The sequence below is a fragment of the Oreochromis aureus genome, linkage group 13 (genome assembly GCF_013358895.1).
Source record: "Oreochromis aureus strain Israel breed Guangdong linkage group 13, ZZ_aureus, whole genome shotgun sequence".
Taxonomy (NCBI): Eukaryota; Metazoa; Chordata; class Actinopteri; order Cichliformes; family Cichlidae; genus Oreochromis; species Oreochromis aureus.
Window position 1 is genome coordinate 30,606,055 of NC_052954.1, and position 26,599 is coordinate 30,632,653.

Below are 26,599 nucleotides of genomic sequence, written 5' to 3' on the forward strand. Positions count from 1 at the left end.
CTGCCATCATTCTAACCTTATAAATTGTGCTTTTAAGTCTTTCAGCACAACCCCCACCTCCCACCCACCCAGCCAAAAAAAGACATCTGCAATCACTTAATTGTTATGCTGAGAACCTTAAATGACCGGTCAGTAAGTGAGCAGAGGCATATCACATACAGACTTCCGATTGTCATGTTTTGTACTTTTGGGAATGTATTTAGTGATTTATTATTGAATTTTGTAAAACAAAAGGAAAAAAAGGCTTAATTTCAAAAATTTGTTCCAAAAAACAAAGTCAAAAGATGAAAAAACATAAACAAAAAAAACATGCTACCTTATTTCTGGGTTAGAGGACCCATTCCTGCAGGACTCTATAGGAGTGTTTTGCCCGTTGCCTCTCGAATGCTAGCATGAGTTTGTGTCGTCAGTTGCAAATGCTGTAAGCCCCTTACAAGACTGCAGACAGATTTTTGTTGGTATCCGTTCAACTACAATCCAAAGCCTTGTCTTGCAGCCAGCTCTGAAAAAGAAGTGTTTTGTCCAGTCCTCGAGATGGTGTGTTGGAAGCCGGTGTAGAGTGGTGGATTCTATCAGACAAGGATATCTGTGCCCTTGTTTACTCTACTCAGATCCCACTCACCACATTCAGCCAGGAGACAAATGCTGTCTGGAAACTTGGCAAACATGGCGGAAATGAGATTTGTTATCGCCTCTCGATTGTGGCCCCGCTAGCATACAAATTCAAGAGGCATGGAAGTGTGTGGGGCGAGTGTGTGTGTGTGTGTGAGATTCCCAGTGTAAGTCAGTCTTTCTTTACTCACACCTGTTTCTTTGCAGACACACAACAGACAAATTTGGCTTTTTTTTTTTTTGCCAAGTGTTTTTATGATGTAAATCCACGAGTGCACCCATGTGTGCGTCCTTTGTAAAGCAACCGCATTGTATCAAACAATCAGTCCAGCGGCATCTCTGTGGACACGACGTTTGTACAGATTCATTCTTCTTTCAATAGCTAATATCATACTTTATGCTGAGAAGCAAAGCTGAAAATCCTATCTGTCTCCAGTCACAGCGCTGAACTCCAAAGCCACATAATGAAGGACTAATTGAATACTTATCACTATCAATCATGGCTTTATGAATATCTGTGTGCGTGTGCATCTGCGTGTGGTGTTTGTCCATGTGCCTATTATGGTGTTCCAACAAAGCTTTGCTGTGAGAGTAAGATATTATTTGTATCTTCTTGTATTTCTTGTCTCTTTGTGTCCTTTTCTGAAAGCATCCATGTGTCTTGGCATACTTGAAAGCCTATGTATTAAAAATGAAACAGCATTTCTGGATTGCACTTTTTGTGCAGAATGAGTTGATGCCCCAAGTTCATGTATCTAGGGATCCCATTCCCATTAATGAGAGTCCACCTTTTTGACACAGGCCTTGAAGTGTAAGCACCATATCAACAGCAAAAAGGCAGCAGCTTAGGTCCCCAGCCAGTTAGCACAATTAAAGGAACAATTCACCCCAAGTAGGGTTTTTTTCCATTTGGCCTGTAGTACTTTTTTATGAATCTTGGTTATTTTGATCTAAATACACTCTACACTAGACGTAGATTTACACAAAGCAACATCCAGTCTAGAGCTGTGCACCTTATTTTGAATGTACCTATAGTGTTCTAAACAAAAAGATAATATATTTAAGTTATATTATATTTATATCATATTTAGAACAGCAGAAATCATTCCTGTTACTAAAGCAAACTGTGCTGTGAGCAATTTCCCAAAGTGATATTATTTGTTTTACGGAAAAGACAAAAAACCCCTTGATGATTGTGACAATCTTACAGGATGTGAACATTTGTGGCACCCCCCTTCAGCAGTAATGCTGTAATGTTACCACTTCTTTCAGTGGCAAATGTAAACAGGAGACGTAGTTTCTATGTAAAACTTTGAGTATATTGGTCATGTCTCTGGAGACAGGCATTGCTTTCGAGTTTTTCAAATATATTCCTAGGAGTTTTACACACCACATGTTGAGTGGCATGTACTTCCATGAACAGAAGGCAAACATTTCTACAGATGAAATCTCCAAAGCTGAGCAACTCGCAGCATCAACACTGCTGTGTTATGACATATTTGTGTCCATAGCCTAACCCAGACACAACTGAGGTATGTGCAGAAGTCAGAAGCAAACAGACTTGATTCCTGAAAACTACTTGCTGGTCTAGACAGATATATTGATACAAATTAAGGCTTATCTTCCTATCATGCTTCTGTAAGACAGACGCCTGAAAAACATGGCTTGAATGCATTAAAGGTAGATGGAGTGTTAAACGAGTTGAAAAACAACTACTTGGTCTTTGAGTGAAGGATTTGTTTAGATTCAAAGCTGTCATTTGACTCATATTTCAGCTGTATTTTACAAGCTTTAATAAGGATACCAAATGAAAATTAAATGAGATAAGACTGCAGATGTAGGCAAAGAAAAAAAAACTTCCTCAGTGACAGTGAGAGGAGCCCAGAGCTGACTCTGGCTTGTAATCACACACATACTGCTGTATTATATATTTTGACGTTGTGAATTCCTTTTTAGGTCCTGCTTATAATCGCCACATTGATCAATTATAGAATGTAGCATACCAACAGCAAAAACCTCAGAATCCCTTTTATAGGCTTTTATTATAAACAATGAATTACCTTCTCCTGGGACTAATTAAATAATGTACTCTATTACTTTTGAGTAAACTGCTCTGTTTCATATGTGTAATAATTACTTTATTGAGTAATGACCCCAACATTGCTCACAACAAAGAAGGGAAATACCTGCAACATTCACAAAAATTTGACCACACAGCGCTCAATTAATCTGCAATTAATCTGTAATGTCTTTGGTATGCTGCTTAACAATAGTGGTGACTCTCGAAGCAGAGCCAATGAGAACCCAATGAGAGTCGATAAGGCATTGAATCAATAAGTGATAGCAATAATGGAATTGGAATAGCTAAATTCTTATCAATTCCCCATCCCTAATTGGGGCTTGATGGTTGTGCGGCATAAAAGGCTGAAAACTGAAGGAGACAGAGCTTTTGCAACAGTGACCTCCAGGCTCTGGAAGTCTCTCCCTCTCAGATCTGTGGACTGTGGATTCTGTGCAGGCTTTCAAAAGAACAGCTTAAAACACAACTTTTTAGACTGGCGTCTGGTTAACTTTTGTTTTCATGTCCTGGCATTTTGTTGTGAAGCTCTGCAATGTTTACCTTGAATGTTGCTATACATGTAAAATTTCATTTACTTTAATTACTTAGTGTTGAATATAGCAAAGGAAAACTTTCTTTTGGGGAAATACTGTTCTGTCCCTCCAGTAGGTTTCCAGGTGTTTGGAGTAGACTACTCTACAATCTTAAGGCAATTTTACTGTATATGCATTTTCAGGATTGGATATGGTTCTCAGAGATGCCGTCATGAATTTGCGTTTCCTTTTTATCTTATCTTACCCAGAAACATTAAGAATAATTTATCCATCACTTTACCAGTGCCATTGTTACTACAACTCTTTATCATAGAGCTATGTGCATATACATACAAAAAAATTCATACTGCTTTTCATCGTGGAAGTTTTTATTAATATGCATATCTTTGAACTGTCAGGGGGAAACTCACTCAGGCACAATGATGGCATGTGTTCTTTACAAGGAAAGCTTTAAAAGGATCGTCTTACTGAAAAAGGACTTTTAATTTACCTAAAACTGAACTTTATCACACTTTTTCGAAACAGATTATTATGTTCACATGCATAATAACACAAATATGCCAAAACCCAGTTCAAAGCCAGAGCAGTGATTTTAAACACCATCCATCCATCCATCCTCATCCGCTTTATCCGAAGTCGGGTCGCGGGGGCAGCAGCCTAAGCAGAGAAGCCCAGACCTCCCTCTCCCCAGCCACCTCCTCCAGCTCATCCGGGGAACACCAAAGCGTTCCCAGGCCAGCCGAGAGATATAATCTCTCCAGCGCGTCCTGGGTCTGCCCTGGGCCTCCTCCCGGTGGGACATGCCCGAACACCTCACCCAGGAGGCGCCCAGGGGCATCCTTGTCAGATGCCCGAACCACCTCAACTGGCTCCTTTCGATGTGGAGGAGCAGCGGCTCTACTCTGAGCCCCTCCCGGATGGCCGAACTTCTCACCCCTATCTCTAAGGGAGAGGCCAGCCACCCTTCGGAGGAAGCTCATTTCTGCCGCTTGTACCCGCGATCTCGTTCTTTCGGTCACTACCCACAGCTCGTGGCCATAGGTGAGGTCGGGACGTAGATCGACCGGTAAATTGAGAGCTTCGCTTTTACACTCAGCTCCCTCTTCACCACGACGGACCGGTGCAGCGTCCGCATCACTGCAACCGCAGCACCAATCCGTCTGTCGATCTCCGGCTCCCTTCTCCCATCACTCATGAACAAGACCCCAAGATACTTGAACTCCTCCACTTGGGGCAGGAACTCATCCCGACCCGGAGTGGGCACTCCACCCTTTTCCGGCTGAGAACCATGGCCTCAGATTTGGAGGTGCTGATCCTCATTCCCGCTGCTTCACACTCGGCTGCGAACCGTTCCAGTGCGAGCTGGAGGCCCCACCGATGAAGCCATCAGAACCACATCATCCGCAAAAAAGCAGAGATGAGATTCTGAGGCCACCGAGTGAAAGCCCTCCGCCACTTGGCTGCGCCTAGAAATCCTGTCCATAAAAATTATGAACAGAATCGGTGACAAAGGGCAGCCCTGGCGAGCCCATCACCCACCGGAAACAAGTCCGACTTATTGCCGGCAATGCGAACCAAACTCTTGCAACGGTTGTATAGGGATCGAATGGCCCGTAACAGTGGGCCAGACACCCCATACTCCTGCAACACCTCCCACAGGACACCCGAGGGACACGGTCGAATGCCTTCTCCAAGTCCACAAAACACATGTAGACTGGTTGGGCAAACTCCCATGCACCCTCAAGTATCCTCGAGAGGATAAAGAGCTGGTCCAGTGTTCCGCGACCAGGACGAAAACCGCATTGTTCCTCCTGTATCCGAGGTTCGACTAACGGACGAACTCTCCTTTCCAGCACCCTGGCATAGACTTTCCCGGGAGGCTGAGGAGTGTGATCCCCTATAGTTGGAACACACCCTCCGGTCTCCCTTCTTAAAGATGGGGACCACCACCCGGTCTGCCAGTCCAGGGTACTGCCCCTGATCTCCACGCAACATTGCAGAGGCGTGTCAACCAGGACAGCCCTACAACGTCCAGAGCCTTCAGGAACTCGGGGCGGACCTCATCAACACCAGGGGCTCTGCCACCGAGGAGTTGTTTAACTGCCTCAGTGACCTCGACCCCAGAAACTGGCGGGTCATTCCCTCATCCCCAGACTCTGCTTCCTCCTCGGAAGACGTGTCAGTGGGATTAAGGAGGTCCTCAAGTATTCCTTCCACCGTCTGACAATTTTCTCAGTCGACGTCAGCAGCGCACCGCCAGCACTATACACAGTGCAGGTAGAGCACCGCTTTCCCCTCCTGAGACGCCTGACGGTTTGCCAGAATCTCTTCGAGGCAGTCCGAAAGTCTTTTTCCATGGCCTCTCCGAACTCCTCCCACACCCGAGTTTTTGCTTCAGCCACTGCCTGAGCCGCATTCCGCTTGGCCTGTCGATACCTGTCAGCTGCCTCTGGAGTCCCACAGGCTAACCAAGCCCGATAGGACTCCTTCTTCAGCCTGGTGGCTCCCTTCACCTCTGGTGTCCACCATTTGGTTCGGGGATTACCACCACGGCAGGCACCAACCACCTTGCGGCCGCAGCTCAATGCAGCAGCTGGCAATGGAGACGCTGAACATGGTCCATTCGGACTCAATGTCCCCAGTCTCCCTCGGAATGTTGTTGAAGCTCTGCCGGAGGTGTGCGTTGAAGATCTCGCGGACTGGGGCCTCTGCTAGACGTTCCCAGCACACCCTCACTCACGCGTTTAGGTGCACCGGGTCTGTCCAGCGTCCTCCCCGCCACCTGATCCAACTCACCACCAGGTGGTGATCAGTTGACAGCTCAGCCCCTCTCTTTACCCGAGTGTCCAGAACATATGGTCGCAGGTCTGGTGATACGATTACAAAATCGATCATCGACCTGCGGCCTAGAGCATCCTGGTGCCACGTGCACTTATGGACACTCTTATGTTTGAACAAGGTGTTCGTTATGGCCAAACTGTGATTTGCACAGAAGTCCAATAACAAAACACCACTCGGGTTCAGATCAGGGAGGCCGTTCCTCCCAATCACGCCCCTCCAGGTCTCGCTGTCGTTACCCACGTGAGCATTGAAGTCTCCCAGTAGGACAACAGAGTCTCCAGGTGGGGCACCTTCCAGCACCCCCCCCAGGGACTCTAAGAAGGCTGGGTACTCTGAACTGCCACTCGGCGCATAAGCGCCATGAAAGCATATCACTCTCTTAATCTTTGCTTATAATCAAAGGGGGAGAAATCAGTTTCAGATGACTGCTATTCCTGTAGCCAAGGGACTGATAACCAACTTTTGTTCCTATTGTAATTTTCCTCAAAAAGATTCCAAACCTGAAATTGTAATTTGTCACATCTAACAGATGAATAGGCTTGTCCTGCTCTACTGACACAGAAGAGAAGACTTTATTTTACGAAATCACATATTGCTTGACCAGATTTTACATTAAAACTTAACTGAACCATAAAATGTACTGTCACAGTCACCCTTTTCATCTGCTCCTTCGCACATTTGCATTTTCTTTTGAGGCACACAGTAGACATTCTTTCAAGAAGAACTATATTACACTCTTTATGGGACATTGGGTGATTCTGTAACATCAGTTTCAACAAGGCCTGTGGGAATATTTGATTTGAACATTTTACACCAATTTCTTAAAAAAAAAAAAAATCAGTTTTTAGGGCATTAAAAGAACTACAAGTTGGGGTTTTTCCTACAATTTAAAGTGCTGCTTATTCTGGGACAGTGTTAAACATTATCATTAGCTATAACACTACTTTTGAAGCATACCTTTAACAGAGTGAAATCCTCTGCACTGGGAGCAGTCTGTAAGAGTTATTAAGCCTTGTCCAGAAGAGGTGGTTTCTCTTGTATCTCTGATTAACACATTAATCACAACTAAACTTGCAGCCTTTGGTGGAATTGATTAAACCATCTAGTTAGGTTACAGAGAGACTGTGGGAACATGGACGCTGATGTTGCATTCCATCTACAGGGGAAATGTGGGGCAGGGGCAGTAACATTCAATGAGAAATGGGTTGTTTGGTAGATTCATATTAGTAAATTCAGTTGTGTCACCCTACGTTGTTCTTTCCTTTCATTTGCTATGCTAGTCTCCTCTGCTTTATCAGTAAGGCTTCATTTTATAACAGATTTGCACATTCAATACAGGAATCAAAACTTTATATTACTGAACAGCATTTCACAATCCACATTCAAATTGGATCAAGGGTTTAGGAGTTTCAGCTCCTTATGTGCTACGCTCTTTTTAAAGGGACCAAAAGTAATTCGACAACTGACTCAAAGGCTACTTAATGGGCAGGTGTGGTCATGTCATGTCATTTAAGCAGATAAAAGGCCTGGGGTTGATTTGAGGTGTGGTGCTTGTATTTGGACGATTTTGCTGTGAACAGACAACATGCGGAGCTCTCCATGCAGGTGAAGTGAGCCATCCTTAAGCTATCCAGGAAAAACTCATCCAAGAAATTGCTACAATATTAGGAGTGGCAAAATCTACAGTTTGGTACATCCTGAGAAAGAAAGAAAACACTGATGAACTCAGCAACGCAAAAAGACTTGGATGTCCACTGAAGACAACAGTGGTGGATAATCGCAGAATCATTTCTGTGGTGAAGAGAAATCCCTTCATAACAGCCAGCGGACTCCAGACAAAACAGGAAAAAAAAATGCAAGAAGTAGTTGAAATCTCTTTATTCAATCAGGAAAGTATTTACACGACATAACCTACAGCAAGCACTGGTAATTAAAGTGAGTGAAAGCATAGACATGAGTCTTGGCAAAAGGGAAAATCTTTACACAAGAATCTTCCGAACTGGGCTAAGAGACTGGTCAGAGGAGCAGAAACAGGCAGCAAGGGGTTGGGCAAATCTGCAAAAGAGGTGAGGGCAGTTAGACGGGGAAGAGTGTCCAGGGAGAATGTGTCAGGTAGCGTGTACACAAAGTAGTGATGAGATCCTTGGAATCCAAGCTAGTCGGGCAGAGGAGGCGGTAGCAGGAGAGACCTTGGTCCGAGAGGAGGCCAATGGTGGGTGGGCAGGCGGCGAGTGAGGAGCAGTACCAGAAAAGAATGCCAATGGCCAATAGGTGAGTGGTGGTCCAAGCTGACAGGAAATAAGTGGTGTCTGTCTGAGGTGGGTGAGTGCACATGAGATAAAATCTGAGGCGGGCTGGGTAAACAGGGGAAATAACGGACAGGAAACGATCACTAGAAAATGTCTAGCTGTACTGGCTGGTTTACCATGCTGAGTGAGCCGATAATCTGCCAAAGACTGGATGGCTGCATTGGTCATTTTGGACGGCAGTTAATTGCATCCGATGATTTGCAGGTGTTATTTCCATTTTTATTCATATAAGTCACCTTCCTGTGACTCCCTATATTTGTTCAACTTCCTGTCCACCCCATTTTTTTCCCACCTGTCTCTTTTCTCATGTGCTTCCTGTTAGTCAGTTCCTTATGTTTTTATTCCCACCTTCTCCTCTTTCCTTGTTAAAGTGTCAGGTGGTCTACCTTTGTATGTCACTGGTCTCTCTTGGAGTTTGTGGACTATCATTAGCTTTGCATGTACACTTGTTTTTGGCGCTGACAAACGCATGCTGGTTTTGTTTTTGTAGTACCACCAATAAGGGGCAGATGGTTACTCAGTGTGGTATTACACTCCCCACCCCCCCAACAAAGACCTACAATCATGCAAACACCCACATACATGGATGGGTTTACTAACCTTTCGATAGCTGTGCCCTCACAGAGCTGGTGTGAAGTTTAATTGCTGCCACAGTAGAAGAGGGACACTTGTGATGCTATGAAACCCATCATTAGACAGGAGTAGATCTGAAATCAACAAACATCACATTACACAGATATTTCCAGTCTAACAGGACTGACAGTTTGAGCTTGCAGGTGCTACTGTGGTTGAGCGGTGTTCTGTGAAACATAATTCAGCATGTGATTGGCTTCATTGTTGCAGCGCTCTCATTTCTTCTCTTGGCTGTTTATGCGTCTGTCTGTCCAACTGAGATGGTTGGATGGATGGATGAATGTGTGGATTTTGTGCCGCCCCTCATGGCTATATAAACACAAACATATTTGATATGGAGTAAAAAATGTGGAGAAATGCCCAGCACCAGTATTACCTGAAAAATATCAGTTTTGTGTCTTTCTCTGATTTAGTTTGGGATTTCAGGTACCCGGCTAAAGCCCTTGCAGGAAAATTGGATAATATTTCTAACTGTAACTTAAACACATAGGCACATAGGCTTTCTTTGCTCTCCGCCCTCTTTTGTCATCTCAGTGGTGTGTGGTGTGGCACTGCTTGTTTACAGCACAGCAGAGTTAATTAGCCGTTTTATGGCTGATTTACAGTCTGACGGGCAGACAAAGAAGATGGCCGCTGTCTTGTCCTTGTTGCCCGCTCAAGGACTTGTCAAAGAGGGCATTAAACTCACAACACATGCACAAGCACTCACACACAGACATAGACAGACAAGTGGTCTTTTTCTGACCAAAATGTATATTTGTATTTTTTCTTTGTATTTATGTGTATATATAAAGATGTTTGGAGGTACCACGTACATGGAGTACACACTTGCATCTTCAATACACTTGAAAACTTAGCCCAGACGTGAATATTAAACCCACTTTTTATGTCCAAACATAATTCCACTGTCTAGACTCATTTATCAGGTTGCAGCGCACACACACGCAGATGTGACCCGGCTCACCTTGACCAGTTTGTCTAATCTCACTAACAGAGGAGCAACAGCTTTAGGGAATAAAGAGCTGCGAGAACACCTCGCATGACACAAACTCGCACATGGGTGCACGCAAACGGTGTATAAACAGCTCAGCTACCGTACTGCGGTAAAAACTCTTAGGGAGGAGACTTTGTTCGATGGTCTGATGTCTCCTTCACACCGTAATCCTTGTCTAAACTAAACAAAACAGCCTTAATTTTGGAAACTTAAAGAAATGTTGAGGGATCCAGTTAAGGATGACTTAATTAGGAATTTTCAGACCCAAATTTTCCAGTACCAGCACAGCTAAGAATAAGAAGTGGTAGAAACTCTGATGTTATAAAAAGTAATAATCTTAATGGAAAGAGAATTTATTAGGATGAGGGATATGCGTTCAGCATACACCATATGATTTTCTTTTTCAAGATTTAAACAAAGATGCATAAATGAAATAGCAGCAAGGTTTTGGATGGTTAGTGAACCATCAACCAAAGCTAGGCTTGCTAGGCTAATATATAAAACAGAAGCAATCCAGAGCTTATTCACCACATTGGCATCCTAATTGGCCAGATGGTGGTTCTTCTTCTTCTTCTTCTTCTGTTAGAAATATTAGTTTTGGTGTGCTGGGAGTCTGGAAGCTGAATAACCTACACTCTAAGGTTTGGGGGAAAAAAAAGTTTGCATAAAGGTCTGTGAAGACTTTCAGTCAGAAGCCACTTGGATGAGAAGTGAAACATCTTTGCGAACCTAAAGAAGAAATTGTCTTTTTTCAAGCTCTCAAGATTTGCATAATGGTAAACTGCACATGAATACTGTTAATACAACAAATGACTACTGTAAATTCTGAAAAAAGAAATCAACACTGAAGCACGACGGACGAAGTCCAGAAATATGGCTGACATTTCATTACTTACCAACACTGTAGCACCGTCGCCCACTTAGGCTCAGTTACTCCAGGCAGTATGGACTAGAGGCACATTTGCATGTATAGTAGTGACCTTCACATTCAAAATTGTGCCAATGAGTCTGAGTGTTACTTATGAATAGTTTTTCAAGGGGGTTAATATGCAATCTGAAGGCCCTGGGACAGTTTGGTGCTGATCACAGGTCTGTCACACTACATTTAAAAAAAAAAAAAATCCTTTTTAAAAAAAACTTTTTATCTTAATCAGGGTGATTAACAAATGCCTATGTGTCTAACAGATGCACCTCTGGACCCTATTTTCAGTATTTTTGGACCTATTTTTGTCTTTTTTTCCCCCTGCACCCTACCCTCCCTTTACAGCAGTATAACAAATCATGACGCACTCATAAAGGTTTAAAAACGCTTAAAGGGGATCTGTTACCTCATCCACAGCTTCCAGTACACAGACACCCTTCCTCTCACACACACCTACTCACCTAGTCTTTTACAAATCTAAACTGACATCTGCAGGAGGCTAACAGCGATGCTAGCAAGCACTCGCTGTCATGTGAGCAGCATTCCCACAGTGGTGACAGCTAACAAGGAAAGACATCACATTAGCCGGCATGGCAGCGTGCTAGCAGAGCGCTTGCCGCCGCCGGAGCACCTGACTGCGCTGATGTAGCTACAGGTGTACTATTCAGTCATGCTTAAAGAGTCTGACACCGGCAATCGAGCAGCCGGCAGCGCGCAAGCACAACACCTGACAGCCAGTTAATGTCAGTGTGCAGCCTTTTCTCATCAACAGGAGAGGACACAGCAGCACGAGAGCGGCTTCAGTTTAGAGAAGTGTAGCAAAGTGTAGAAGCCATTGACATTTAGGAGGGGTTTATATTTTTTTCTCTTTCCTTTGCTTTTCTCCTTTTCCTGTCCTGTCCTTGCCTTTTCTTGTTAATTTGTTTTTATTTTTCTCTTTCTTAATCTAGTGCTGTGCTTTTGGCTTCTTTTATTGGTTTTGCTCCTTTCATTTCATTTTTTCTTTATCGCCATCCATCTATTTTCTTTTGCTTGTCTAATTCAGGGTCACAAGGCGGGTGGGGGCTGGAGATATGCCTCGTTATCGGTTTCTTTTTCTTTCAATTTCAAATATTCTCTAACATCCTTGCAGTGCTTCTGTTCCTAATGTCTTTCTTTTCTTTTTCTTTTGGGCTTGTTTCTGATAGTGTACTTGGATGACTTAAAGCAGAGAATGTTAAGAAGTATAAGGAAAAGTCTGTTTTAAACCACTTCACCACATCCTTATATTAGATGTTTGGTTTTTTTTTACTTCGACCTACTGTGAGTGTTTTTGCATGCTAAGTCAGAAGTCCTCCAATCTTCAGGTTATTCACATTAGAGACCAAAAACTTGATCGTCTCCCATTGTCTTCCCAACATTGCTTAACATGGCACAGCCTGCATCAGGCAGAATTTCTGCCAAAACGACCAGAAACATACTGATTATTGCCTGGCATGTAATTGGCTAGAAATGAGTTCTTCTGTGTGTAAAACAGGTGGCTAACCCCAAGCTAAATGTAGAAACAAAACCCCATCAACATGTCCGTATTGATTTGGAAAGAGCTGGGAAACCGAGCTAATGATGGAGAGGGGAGATGAAGATGCAGTGAGCATGTTGTTATTTTTCAGGTGTAGATGCACTCCTTAGCTTTATTGATGATGGTGCGTGCCTCTGTTTTACTTTGTGTGGGAGTATTCTTCTCTTTCTTTGTTTTTCATTCTTCATTTAAACGCTGTGCTGTATCTGTGTTTGTGTTTTCGGTCAGTGTTTGGACCTCATGCTGATGAAGGCCTCGCTGTCTCCCTTTGTTCATCTGACATTTCCTCATTAATGAAGTTTGCCTGCCCTCCTCCTCCTCCCCTCTGACTCCCACCATTCCCCACCAGCTGTTTTTCCCTACTCATCGTTCCTCCTGTGTGTCTAGCAAGCATGCTACTTTGATCTCTGCCCCCCTCCATTCCTCCTAAACCTATATTTTCATAATCCTCCTTTCTTTTTTATCATTTTTCTTCATCTACCTGCTTCTTTCTTCCTGCTTCGTTACTTCTGGCCTTCTTTCCAGTGATATCCTTTTGTCAATATTACTCCTTAGCCCTGTTACTTCTCTTTCTTACCACCGTAACGCGTTCGCTTTTGTCAAACAACCCTGATTTCACCAAAGGTTTTTGGGAGTTTTTTTTGGCAATGGAGAAATTGTGAAGCACTTTAATCTCATTTAGTTCGCACTGTTAGGATGCCCTTGAGCAAAGCACTTAACCTCCAGCTGTTCTCTGTAGAGTTTCTCAAGGATAAATCCAGTCCAAGTGTAAAAGAATAACAACCTGCGTTCTGACACAGTAATCTGTCAGAAATAAATCCATGAAAATAAGTTGCTAAATTAAAACTCTTTTCTTTTTTTCCCATCTCACTCTACAGCAGCTGATGAGAGAGCGACAGCAGATGGCCAGTCGTCCCTTCGCCTCGGTCACTGTAGCACTGGAGGTTGGTGATGACCAAGAGGAGCTGCTACAGGTCAGAACAAAGGCACAAACACAGAAATATACGCAACCAAAGAAAACTTGAACACGTGGGTGAATTCTTAGCATTGCAATGGATAAAAGACATGATGTCTAACACTCATTGTGTTTGCAAATCAGCAGACTTCATGCTGTTACGACTTTGTTAGCCCTTTGACCTTCTGTCATGGCTGCTGTTGTGGAAATGATATGTGCGGATGCAAAACATGATCTAGACACTGTGTCTGTGTGTTGAATTGCAATTTGGATTTTTCCTTTGAACTACTTGGAGTATCAGGCTCAAGTTGTGAAGAGCTATGATAAGAATGATCTCACATCATCAGCATCAGCAGGTTATCAAAGTAAACTGTTCACATGAGTCCACGTAGTAAGCGATCAAGTTCCTTTAACAAAAGAGTAAAACAGATATTAGTGATGGAGTCACGTGTAGTTAGGCATCTAATCCCTGCTGGTGGTCCAAAAACTAATTGAGAGCACTTGTACCAAAGCCATAACTATTGGGATAGTGCACCGAGAGCTACCAGGAAGCCTGGTGAGAATGGTGGTGAGAGGGAGAGGCTTATAAAGACAGTGTGACATGATTAAGGTTTTTAATTGGAATACACAGAGCCTTCCTAAAGCACAGTGCATGGCCAAGTGAATAATCGACCAGTTCAGACAGAATGACAGTGTGGCCATACCATTGTTTCTCAAGTAGCCATTAGAAAACAAAGCGCTAGAGAAGGGACGTGCCAGCCATAGCAGCACTATGTGGTGGATCTGAACAGAGTTCAAATTATGCACAAACAACCTCCTAATCCCTCTCTTGTGCCACGAGGCACCATTGTGAGCTCATCCAGAACCAGCTCTGGCGTATATACTCTGGTGTTGCACTTTTAACCTCATAAGTTTGTCATAAAAATGTAGAAGGCTAGGTTTGTTCTGCAGTTCTGCAAAATTTGTGTAGTCACAGTGACTTAACCCACTAGGTTTGAAGACTTACCATTTGCTGTGTTGGATTATTTTTTAAATCAAACTCATTTTGGTTCACAGGACACATGCAGGCCTGTGCATGAGCCAAGAACTTAAGAGAGCTGAAACCCTGAGCACAAGTGAAAAACACCTTTTACCCCACTCCCTTTTATAATTTGCCAGACAACATAAGATTTTTTCTTGTTGAAATATCTTTCTCATTCAGTTAGAAAATTTTAGAATAAGTACATCATTTTGTTTATCTTTAGTGAGTCTGACATACAAATCACAAAGGAAAGGCACAAAACCTCCTAATGCAGTCTTTGGTTAATCTTCCAATATGCCCAATGTGATGGGATCTCCACCCATGTGTTTGGCACCACTGTCACTTCTGGTCCAGGAGGGTGGAATGTTTCCATATTGTTTATCAAGGTTAATTCATAGACTTTATAACTGTGTCACACAGGTGTGTCTCCACAAAAAAGGGGGAGAGGTCCAGTTCAGGGACTGGTTAAGATGGGAAGGCACCTGTTAGCTGCAGGCACCGGTGTCACCATCTCCATGTTAGTCACCAGTATGACTGAGTAAAGTTTAAAAAGATGATTCTTTTGTATTGCCTTGTTGTACTGTTTTTAACTTGGTTGTGCTTTTCTGCTGTACAGTTGGACATTTTACTTTGTAGGCTATGGAGATTGACCCTCTTTAGGAAACCACATGAAGTGGCCATTAGAGGAAGTGCACTTTTTGGAGCTTAATTAAATTAATCTAAATTAATTTGAATTCAAATCAATTCGAGTTTATTTATATAGCACCAAATCACACCGGAAATCACCTCAAGGTGCTTTATATTGTAAGGTAAAGACCCTACAATAATACTGAGAAAACCCCAACAATCAGATGACCCTCTATGAGCAAGCACTTGGTGATGGTGGGAAGGAAAACCCCCTTTTAACAGGAAGAAACTTCTGGCAGAACCAGGCTCAGGAAGAGGCAGCCATTTGTTGCAACTCAATTGGAGGCAGGAGGAGGACAGGACAAAAGACACGATGTGGATGAGAGTCAGAGATTAATAACTAATGACTGAATGCAGAGTGGTGTATAAAAACTCCTGTGTTGGATTATTTTTTCCAGCCCCTAAGGTTGTTGCTTAAATTTAACCAAGAAAGAGTCAAACTTCCCTTGGCTCGGAACTGAAGCCAGTGTGAATACTAATGGCTGTTTGTTTATTTTCTATTGACCAAGCAAAGAAGTGCATTTACATTCTGAAACAGAACTAAACAAAAGAGTTCATTTTTAAAGAAGATAATTGCTCAAAGATGGTTCTACAAAATACAGTATGCTGTACTAGGTGAACTGTAGGTGAGCTGCTAAGCAAATGGTGTTAAGCTGGCATTTGCAGACATTCAGTGTGTGTGTGTTTGTGTGTGTGCGGACCACAGCAATTGATAGAAATGACTGAAAACATATTAAACACTTGCATGTCTTTCTGTGATGTTGCAGGTGCCCTCAGGCTTTAAGGTTTGCAAGAAAACAGGACGACATGAAATTGTCTTTAAGATGCTCTGCCAAGCAGATGTAGACAAACACAGCTCACCTTAAAAACATCCATTTTACACCTCAGGGAAGATAGGAAGCTGAGGGGGAGAGAGTGCAGCTGGTTTCAATAGCTCACTTTTCACTTAACTGTCCTGTGTGAGAACAGGCTCGCTCTGTGATTGTCCAACATGCTGGCGCCTCACCTTCATCTGCTGGCTCTGAAGGGTCCTCCAGAGGCAGTCTGGGTGGTGGAGAAGGGGCCCTGAGAGAGGCAGCTGGCCCCAGTGCTCATATCAGCCTCTTGTACAAAGAGAGCAAAGAACATGAAAGCAGCACTCTCAGTGAAATGGTAACTGCCAAATCAGCCGTGCCCTTCTCCGGCAGGCTATTGTTCAAATACTGGTGTCACCGCTGTTTTGTGATTCCTGCCGAGTTTAAATAAACAGAGAGACGGATCGGTTGTGGAGTGGTAATTAGAGTGAATGGCAAGTGGATCCAAATACCCAGAGTGAAACATTTCTGAGAAATGAATTGAATTGCATTCTGAACTATGATGTTTGCTTCCAACAGTTGGGGAAAAATATATTCAACATTGTGCTGCATACTGTTAAAATAACCCCTTTCCTTAACAGCAGTACACTCACTAACAGCCCAAACACATTCCCTCCCGAGCTGTGACAGGTTTAGTCCAGTTTGAGCCTAAATAAGAGAAACGGAGCTTTTGAAAATATCAAAACAAGAAAAGAAAGAAAGGTTAAACAGTTCAGCTGGTTGGAAGCTTCATGTTTTCAACGAGTCGGAGAAGAACAAATATATAAATATAAATATAGGTTCAATCTGAAAAGTTGATAAAGTATGACATTACTTAACGGTCCATAATGAAACCCATAGTGTGGGGTTAAAAGATGTGGTTATGGCGAACGAGTGGGATTAATTTGGTTCATAGATTGGGAAACATTTTTCTACGTTGTCTCTTGTCTAGCATATTGAAAAAATGCTCCATTTTTGATTGGTTTGATTTTGCAACAGTGAACACTGCTGGGCAGACACTTTGTAAGGTCTAGCTTTTCTCCGGGAGCTGTACTGGAAACAGGGAAGGCTGCCCCCATGGGAAATTGCAGGTCACCACTAAGTCACAAGCTTTGTGGACTTTGTTGAATATCACAAAAGCTACCTCAAATACAAAGAAATGCAGCTACAACAGAGACTCTGGCAGTTCCAGTAACTGGTTGAGGCCATTGGAAGGTGACAGAGTTTGGGGTTACTTCTGTTTTTTGCATTATTTCTGTTATTCTTGAGTCTCACAAGAAACTTGTGGATTGAAAAGAAATGTGACCATCCATGGATGCATCCCTAATGAAGTCCAATTGATTAACAGACAAAACGGCAATTAAAATATTGATGGAGTCTCATTGCAGTTTGAGAAATAGTCACAATGTCTAATTATTGATTTGCATTTCTGATGTTTATCTGTTCCTGGATACCAGGATAACAATTTGCCCAGGCAGATTAAGACACACACACACACACACACACACACACACACACTCTGATCATCTCCCTGCCTTTTAGTCTTCTTGCATCTTGAAACAGTCTAGAGCTCAAACAACCAAATCAGAAACTGACTTTCACTTTCCATGCTTGGCACTACATGGGTGAATGAGCCGATTTGGTCCTTTCCAACTTTTCATTAAGCAACAACAAAGCATGAGTGAAAACTACTGCTGACTAAATAAAAGATCAATTAAATGGATTTAGAGCCTCAGATTTTACCGGAGACTCAAAAAACCCCTGCAAAAACTTGCCTGATCACTGACATTAGAATTCCTCACAAAGGTGAGATCTGTACCTTCCTATTTTACCTTGTTGGATTTCAGTTCAGTTTTACCAAGTCTGCAACATCCAGCAATTAGAAAGTCCTCGTTGTAAAGGCCATCTTTGCTTTCCAACTGACAGGCTGATAACCCACAACTTAGCTTAGTCAGAGCACGGCGTTCTGAAACTTACACCAGAGTTCTTCTTTATATATATGTAGATGCTAAAGGTTTATGCACAACGTGTTGCACTTTTTCTCCGTATGCCCTAGTAAGCTATCGATGTGTCATCTTTGCTTAAAAAAAGAGAAATGTGCCTAGTGTAATGTACTGTGACATTGTACATTTGCAAGTTGTTTAACAATAGATTATCTCATTACACAAGGTGCATGGAGCAGCAAATCAGAACAAACTAATTTAAGTGACCTTGCCTTGATGTTACTCATTTCGGCAAATAAATAATCCTGATGGCAGCGATGCATTGTGGGAAGTGAACTCTTACTCCTGAGCCATCTTTGTCATCCACGTCTAAAGCCAAAGTGGAGCCCTGTGACAGATGCTGCAGGAGATTTGATGGCGTTCAAGAGGCCAGCTGGTCAGAATAAAAGCCACATGAATAATAAAACTCTTCTATCAAAACACAATACATGTGTGCAAGTGTGCACTGAAAGCTTTTTTAGATGATGTGAAATTTAAAACACAGACTATTAGAGTCCTCTGCACGTTTGCTAAATCAAGAGAGATTCATAGACTTTAATAAATATTTATTGTAAAAAATGTTTTTATTTGCAACATTCTACTTTTTGTAGGTTCAAAGATGCATTAAACTTTAACATCCTCTCTGTATTAAACAAATAACATTACTGAAATGATATCACATCGCAGATCTATTGGAAAATTGTTCCCCTTGTGTTGTCGATGAAGTCGATGCAGAAAATATATCGATTCACGCCTTCAATTTAAAATCCCGTCCACCTCCACGTATCTCCCCTTCCTGCTTGAGGTTTCCTCTCCTCGCATTGTTTGAGCTGAAGGTTACAGAAACAATAGTGAAGAGGGCTATCTGCACCTGATGTTTAATTAGTTTTAGTTTCGTTTTGGCCACGTTGGATTTGGCTGAGCTCGGTGTGGCTCATGTGCCTGCAGAAACCTCAGGAGTTCCTTCCCTTATCTCTGCCTCTCTGCCTGGTTTCCATTTCATTCTTGAAGGTGAGAGACAATGGAGCAGAACGCTATCTTCACACTGAGGTTAATTACACAACATCTGGTTCATAGTCAGGCATGCAGCTTAGCATAATTGTGTAATTAATGAGAGAAAAAGAACATTTCCATCCTGCCCTGCTATTTTATGTTGTCCTGCTTATGCAGTGCAACAAATAGAGTCATCATCACCCCATTTCATGCCATGTTTAGACAGCGAGCAAGGAGCACAGCACCTGTTGTTTCCACACTTGAGCAGTGATTTGGTGTGCAGAGGAGAGATGGGGAGGTGTGTCGATTCAATGATTAACATATAATTGCAAGGAAAGAAGTGTGATGGAGGAGACATGCATCTAGGGTGACTGAGTTGTGCTTGTTTTACGTTATCTGAGTTGGATTGCTTTTTTGACAATTTGCGTTTCGAACCATTATTTCTCCATTGTCATGCTGTGTGCCATTTTAATCCAATCACCACTGTTGAGCTTTTCATTTTATATTCAATCCAAGGTAATTGGTATTTCCGCTTATTATCTATACATACGAATTCAGTGAGATGACTGTTTTTTGTAGAGATACTTTGTCTCAAATTCAATCAGCCATGAAGAAGAACCTGGCTGATTACTCTGTGAGGGGTGAAGTAGGGCTGGGTGTCTTCACTGATTTCCAGAACTGATTCAATTCTGATTCACAAGGTTTCGCTTCGACTCAGTTTTGACTCAGACAGTCAAAAATATTATAATTCTGATCATTTATCAGTACTGACACTTGTGAGACTTCATCAGAGGTGCAAGCATTGAAGCAGATGCCTCTGTGTCAAAGTAACTGAGGATAAAACACAGGAAAAACATGAAGGAGATTTTCCTGGCCTGGCTTTTTATAGCAGATAACCACCTTAAAAATATCCTGCAGTAGATCAAAAACAGAAGAAAACCATGAGTCAACATATGAACATAACCTGATGCTGCTTGTCTCGAAGTACACTGAGAGAGAGAGCTGTGCAGGAAGTGCGATTTTATTGTGGTGGAAGCAAAATTGCCAAACTAAGCAGGAATTCAAGCATAGTTTTGATCTTTTTTTGCTGCTGGTTCAGTGAATTTTGGTCGGTGAGTGACAAAACCTGCAACTTCAGAATGTGTGAGATGTCAATTTCAAGCACCCGACGGCATATCCGCGTACGTGCTGTCGTGCTTTGTGTTTACATCTTTTTGCGGAATCCGTTTGCTGGCTCTTTATTCGTTTGCTGTTTTAGCTGTTTGATGGTTGTTGAAATAGTTTTGTGAGCTTTAAGCTGAGATTCTGGCATTTCTCGCAAAATACATTTATATTTAAAAATCGATTCAGGATTTAATGAATCAAAATTGCATTATTCAAGCTAAAATTGATTTAAATCAACCCCTAGTGTGAAGGTATGAGGACTGAGAGCTCTGACTACAGTCCCGAAAAGTGCCATATAATACATTTTGCTTACGTACTACTAAATAAGACAGCAATTTATATATTTGTGAATTCCAATTCAGCCCCAGTTTCTGAAAGGTCTGAACATAAAAAAAAAAAGAGCAACTGATTTGAATCTAGCCAATTTCCCATTCAGTGATATGTCTTTGTGGACCCTTCCAGCATGAACGCTGTTTTTAGTTTGCTCTTTCTGAGCCACAAACTGAAACTGCAGAAAAGCATCACTTTCTTTGTCAAACTGATCCAATTTCCATGTTGAGGTTCATCACTGTTGTTGAGAGCTGATCCATCAGTGTGAAGCATCCAAGCTGCAGGAGTGGGTTTTTTTGGGGCCACACACTAACACATTTTTTGCTCGCTGTCTCCCTTGCTTACCAGATTTGTCTCGCTGCAACTTTTCCTGTTCCTCAAAACAGATTTAGTTTGAAGTCTTGTTGTTTTAACACATCAGAGGTGATGCAGTGTGATCACAATGGTTCTTACAATGAAATTTAAATCAGGTTACTTTTTATACAGTAGTCAGAGTCACAGAACTCTGTGATCATACTTCATGGGTAACATCTCACTAAAATAATTTTACTGTAACCAGAAACAAATATTTAGAAGTGATTGTGTAACCGGTATTCAGTAGTTGAACTCTTGTATCAAGTTTCACTGTACTGTGCTTTCCATACACCGCACTCACATCTGTACACTTCACTATTCTTTGCATGAAAACATTGTGTGGGAACATAACTGAGGGATCAGTTGCTTTTCTCACGGGAATATAATTACATGAGCATCAGTTCTAAAAGCCATGATTAAAATAAACAAAATACACAAACACTCATCATCTGACTCATGATTCATGTTCACTTTAACCGCATTGCTTTACCATACAGGGAAATACTGTATCTTCTTGGATAAATGGTGATTTTCTCAAGTTTTTCTCTAAAGCTTCCTTTAGGTTTTCTTTCAGAGGCTTCAGTTCACACAGAAAAAACTTTTTTTTTTTCAAATTTAAGTCAACTTCTCAGTGAGAAAAGTTTTTAGGATCGATCACAATTTTCACGTGGACATGGTTTACTCTTAGACTTCCTAGGACACACCAAGGATGAACTTAAAATGTTCTCCAGGTGGATTTTCTTTTCAAAGACATTATTTCCATCTGCAGAAGACTGGCAATTACAGGTATTCTTGGAACAAGAGCCTTCTATCATTTAAATTTTCAAATGGCGAGGTGTCTGGGCTCGGTTAATCTCTTTTAATGATGCAGACTGCGTATGTCACAGCTGGAAACTTTTTTTTTTTTTTGTCCTCTAAAGACTTAATTATACTCTTCAAACAGAAAGAAAAGTACGTTGAGCAGAACTCGGTCAGTGTCAGGGATGGGTTAATGATACAAACTCCATGTGTCACAGCTGGAAAGAAATGTGTTGGCTTGCACACTTCCATGCAAACCCTTCTTTGTTATCGTCTCTGTTCTCAGAAGAGGAAAAGTCCAGTCGCACAGAAAAACAGAAACCATATGAACTTTTTACAACTTCTTTCTCTGGAGAGCATTTTCAGCTGGAACTTTACACGTTTTCAAAAATTTCCGGGTGTGCAGTGAATACTGTATGGCTAAAGTTTAATGGATTTCTTTTAATTTACATTTTTGGGTCTTGGATTGTTTGACATGTAGTGCTGAAACAGTTCACTACGGAGCCCCGCAGGGGACATGGGAGAAAAAAAAATTAAGACGGACTTGATCTCGCAAAAGTTTTGCGAGATCCCGAGTTAGTTTTGCGAGATCTCGCAAAAGTTCATCGTAATTTTTTTTTCTCCCATGTCCCCTGCAGGGCTCCGTAGTTCACAGTTGACAAAGATTAGTAAACTTTTCAATGGCACGCCACAGTTTCCAGGGGTTTACTGCATAAAAATGATAAAATATTGAATTGTACGAAAGCAATTGTTTACCTATTTTATAAACAATTTCTTCGTATTAAAAATTAGAAATTAATTCATGGGACTCAGATGTTTTGATCAAGTAACCATTAACATTGTTAACAATGCATTGGTAGTCGCTTCAGTTAACCCAGTTGTATCTATGAGGAATTATTTATCAAAGTGATGTTTTTTCAGCATGTTGTGGGTTCAGAGATGCTCTTCTGTGAGTGGATGTTTTTATTTTGAAGGAGTCAGATCATTCTCTTCCAAATCAAAAAGGCATTTTCACCTGCTGCATTCTCTTTTATAGGTTCTCTTTCATAGGTTCTCTTTTTTGGACCATGCTCTGTAAATCCTTGAGATGGTTGCATGGGTAAATCTCAATAGATCAGTAGTTTCGAAAACTTCAGACCGTCTGGCACCGACAACCATACTACATTCAAAGCCACCACCTCACGGCGTACGTGAGCCTCTTTTCCAGCTAAAGATCGCCTCCTCTACAGCCCAACTTGATCAGAGCGTTCCAGCGAGTCATGGCCGCATCATGGAACCCAGGCAAAGTCATCAGCATAAATCGATGTTTGCACCGCCTCTATAAAATACTGCCATTACATCGTAAAGCTGATGAGCCCGCAGCAACTAGCATCTGCACGCCGCACGCCTCCGCCTGCAAAAAAATCAGTTCCCACCTTGCTGCTGATTAATGACAGGCTCCTGTTTTCATAATGCTATTTAAAGGAAGGAATGAATCAATTTCATATCTTATGTTTTAATGTGGCATATTTATTCTTCAGTTGCGTGGATTTAATGTGCGTCAGAAAGGAGTGTTGGTGGGTGGAGATGGATGCATGGATGGATGGATGGAATAACAGCGAGAACGAAGGGGAAAGAAGCAGATAAAGAATATTTATGATGACTGGGAGTAATATATGTTTGGTAGAAAAAAAGCACAGATAATTATTGAATGCATGCAATCACATCACACACACCGACCACTACAGGGCTTATCGGATAACACGAAAGCTTTTAGCCGACAGAGAAGAATGAGAAAAGGTGCAAACACATATGAAACACACTCATTTGCATTCATCTTGGACAATTGCATGTACGCTCCTTCAGTTTACTTTGGCTTTCCAGTCACCTGTGGCTCTTTCTGTGTGTCTCACAGCTGAAACGCATGGCTTTCACACACAAACACGCAGAGCTGTTATTAACTCAATAACTCACACCTCTGTCAACACTAACGAGGCTAAAACAAACCCATTCCTCTTCATGTTCTGTTTGCACTTTACTAAAAAGGCACTTTTTCTTTTTTTTAATCATCCAATGCATGAACAGACATTATTTCACTGGCTGCAGGAGTAGCACCTGAACAACCTCAGCTGAGCAAATTTACTGATGGGTTTTCACCAATCTCCATTTCTTGTTTTCTTTCTATAGTGTTTTTCTTTCTGTCTTTACTACCTCACTGTCTCTGTGGTGTGTTTTTCTTTTTTTCCTGAGGTAAACAAGGGGTGAACGGTCTATTTTTTTGCGTGTTTTTACCCAGCAAGTTTATCATTTTGCAGTTTCCAATGAAGTAATTCAGGGTGAAGACAAAGATGCCAAGCACTCAGTCAAGGAAAAACACTGGAGGTTAAGATATGGCGCCAGAAAATTATGGTTGAACTTGTTGACCCAGCTCAGATAAAATACCACAATAACCAGCTCCTCCTGAAAAACATGCTGTGCTCAGTCAGACTTGGATTTATTGTTGCCAGTAGGACGAAATGAAAAATGTAATCTGTTTTTTTCTAAATTAATCATTAATGTCTAAATTTCTTTAAATGTAAGAAATGCTTGAGTGAACCCATATTTTAAAATCTAAAAATTGAGAATCAGTCAAATAGATCTGTATTATATTTCTTCATATACATAACTATACAAACACAATCTCGTCAATATACTTTCCTTTTCACCCAGATAAAGTTACTTCTTATATGTATTGTATGTAAAAGACCACATAGATTAATCTAATGATTAAAATCTTACTGAAGACTAATAAAATATTTATCAGTACCAGTAAAGCTAAGTTTAAATTGTCCAACAGATTATAAAGGATGCATTGGATGGATATTTCTAAAAACATCTCAAAATACATTAAAACCTATTTCCTGATACTAAGGCCTGTCTTTACATACTGTACACATATATAATAATGATGTATCTAATAGTAATGAGGACCAGGATGAATATATTGTGGCTCTTACTTCAGGTTTTTTGCACAGCCTGAGGACAGACAAAGTTCATATATTTCTGTAGCGCTAAGAACTTGTTATATTTCTGCTTCATTGTCCTTCCTCCTCTGCACTAGAGGATTTACCTTGAAACAGTAGGTGGGAACCAATATCTTGCGGAGAAAAGACACAAAGTGCAATAAAAATATGGCAGTTAACCTTTTATGACTGGGCCTCCATCCTAAATTTTGGACTTTTTGTAGAGTCTACTTTTGGCTTTCGTCCCTGGTTGTTTTTAACAACTTTTATCAGTCCAAGCCACATTTGTCTCTTTAGCTTTAAAGAACAGCTTGCTCTTTTTACCATGGTACACCATATGTACCCTCTACATATTTGAGGAAGCGTAAACGGGTGTTTCATTTGATCTTTGACCAAACTTTATATTTCTGTTTTATTTTCAGCCTATATTCTCTTCAGCTCTCACTACTTGCAGCAGTGTTGCTATCGCAGTGTTTCAGATGTTCTGGACTCTTTACAGCCTCTTCACAGGTCATTTTATGGCAGCCATTCTGACCATCTCTCCTTGCATGAAATTTTGAAAGTTGCATAGATTAAATTTTCATTCTTTAGCATAACCCCAGCGAGTTCTGATTTGACATATAGGAAACAAAACCACTGCTGTTGTTTTAACAATGAGGTTTGTTTGGGTTTTACTTTGCAAAATTTGGTTTTTTGACAGTCTCAACAAGCTGATCCAGCTGAAATAAAATTATTTAGACATGTTCTCATGATGAAAAGTACTTTTCTTTTGCAGTTGATAATGATGCATACCTTTCTTTCTTCTGCACTGTATCAATCACATCATGTCAGTGTTTATGTACAAGCAGGTGTTGAGGTGCTTGTCACACTGATGTTTAATCTTTGCAACCATGAAACAATGTTAACATTTCTCAAGCCTTTTTATCTGCTACACTGTTGTTTGTGTGTAGGCTATCACCACCAGCCTGTATATAAAAGATGAATGTAGCCCCCGTGATGTCACCTGTTAGCTTGTGAACTGTCTTCAGCACCCTCACTGTCTTAGTTATTTTGAAACTGTACTTGACTATATTTGGACCAGAGGGAAGATCCAGCAAGTTAACAGCTGGCATTAGATCTGGCCGGCTAGCCTGGTTAATATACAGTTCAGTGTGATATTGAATGAAAAGCTAATTTTGACTAAAAACAGGTTCTTCTAACAGCACACTTAACCCCTTAGAGAAGTGCTGGGAAACGTGCCACGGGGAACATGCTATCCTTCATGGTGCACAGTCCGGTTTGGCTGACTAGATGACTTTTCAATATACGGACATTGCAGGAAGCCATATATTTAATTATTTTTAATGGAAACCAATGTTGTTCTCGGTGTAGTGATGGAATGCCAGCATTTCACAAACAGAAATTGAGTGGAATGTGTGGAAAGTTGGCTTTTTTTGTACTGCCAAATCCAAATGTTTCTACCTTTTCACTGTTTCAGTACAAACTGGTGACATAATATTGATATTGCCCTTTTTTCTAGAGAGTTTAACTGTTAAGAACATTTCAGATTGTATACTTATTCCTTAACTGTTAAAAATGGGGTGGCAATAGGAAAGGGATCCATGGACCTAAGTTTCTAGACAGGTCATATATAAGTATTAAAGTATTAAAACTTTGCCTAGCCCATTGGGCATTTGTAGTAATAATAGTAGCATTTGAACTTTGCTACAGCAGTGTTTATGGGTAAAGTGACCTGATGAGCTGGACATGTTGTTGCCCTGTGTCTCAGGTGGTACAGCTGTTTAGTGCTCACTAGCTTGCTGTTTCAATTGTGCAAAGAATGACTCCATGACAAAAACATCACTGTGCTTAAAGTAAAATGAGTTTGACACCCTTGCATTGGAGTATGTCTCGCCTCTCACTTTAATTTCAATGGTCCTCAGGACATAAAAAGTGTCATATGACATGACTCTTATATTACTGAACACTCAATGAGAGGATATGACATCCATTTATCACTCAAAAAAACTGCTTCCTTGT

At 41.4% G+C, this 26,599-nt stretch overlaps 1 protein-coding gene across 2 annotated transcripts in view; it reads left to right on the forward strand.

Annotated features, from left to right (window-relative positions):
* The window catches only part of atrnl1a (attractin-like 1a), a 342,376-nt gene that overhangs the window by 270,565 nt on the left and 45,212 nt on the right, over positions 1-26,599 (forward strand). For both annotated transcript variants that reach the window (XM_039621670.1, XM_039621671.1), the window contains one exon: positions 13,361-13,456. In XM_039621670.1, the coding sequence (XP_039477604.1) occupies positions 13,361-13,456 (96 nt within the window). The remainder of the gene's footprint in view (positions 1-13,360; positions 13,457-26,599) is intronic.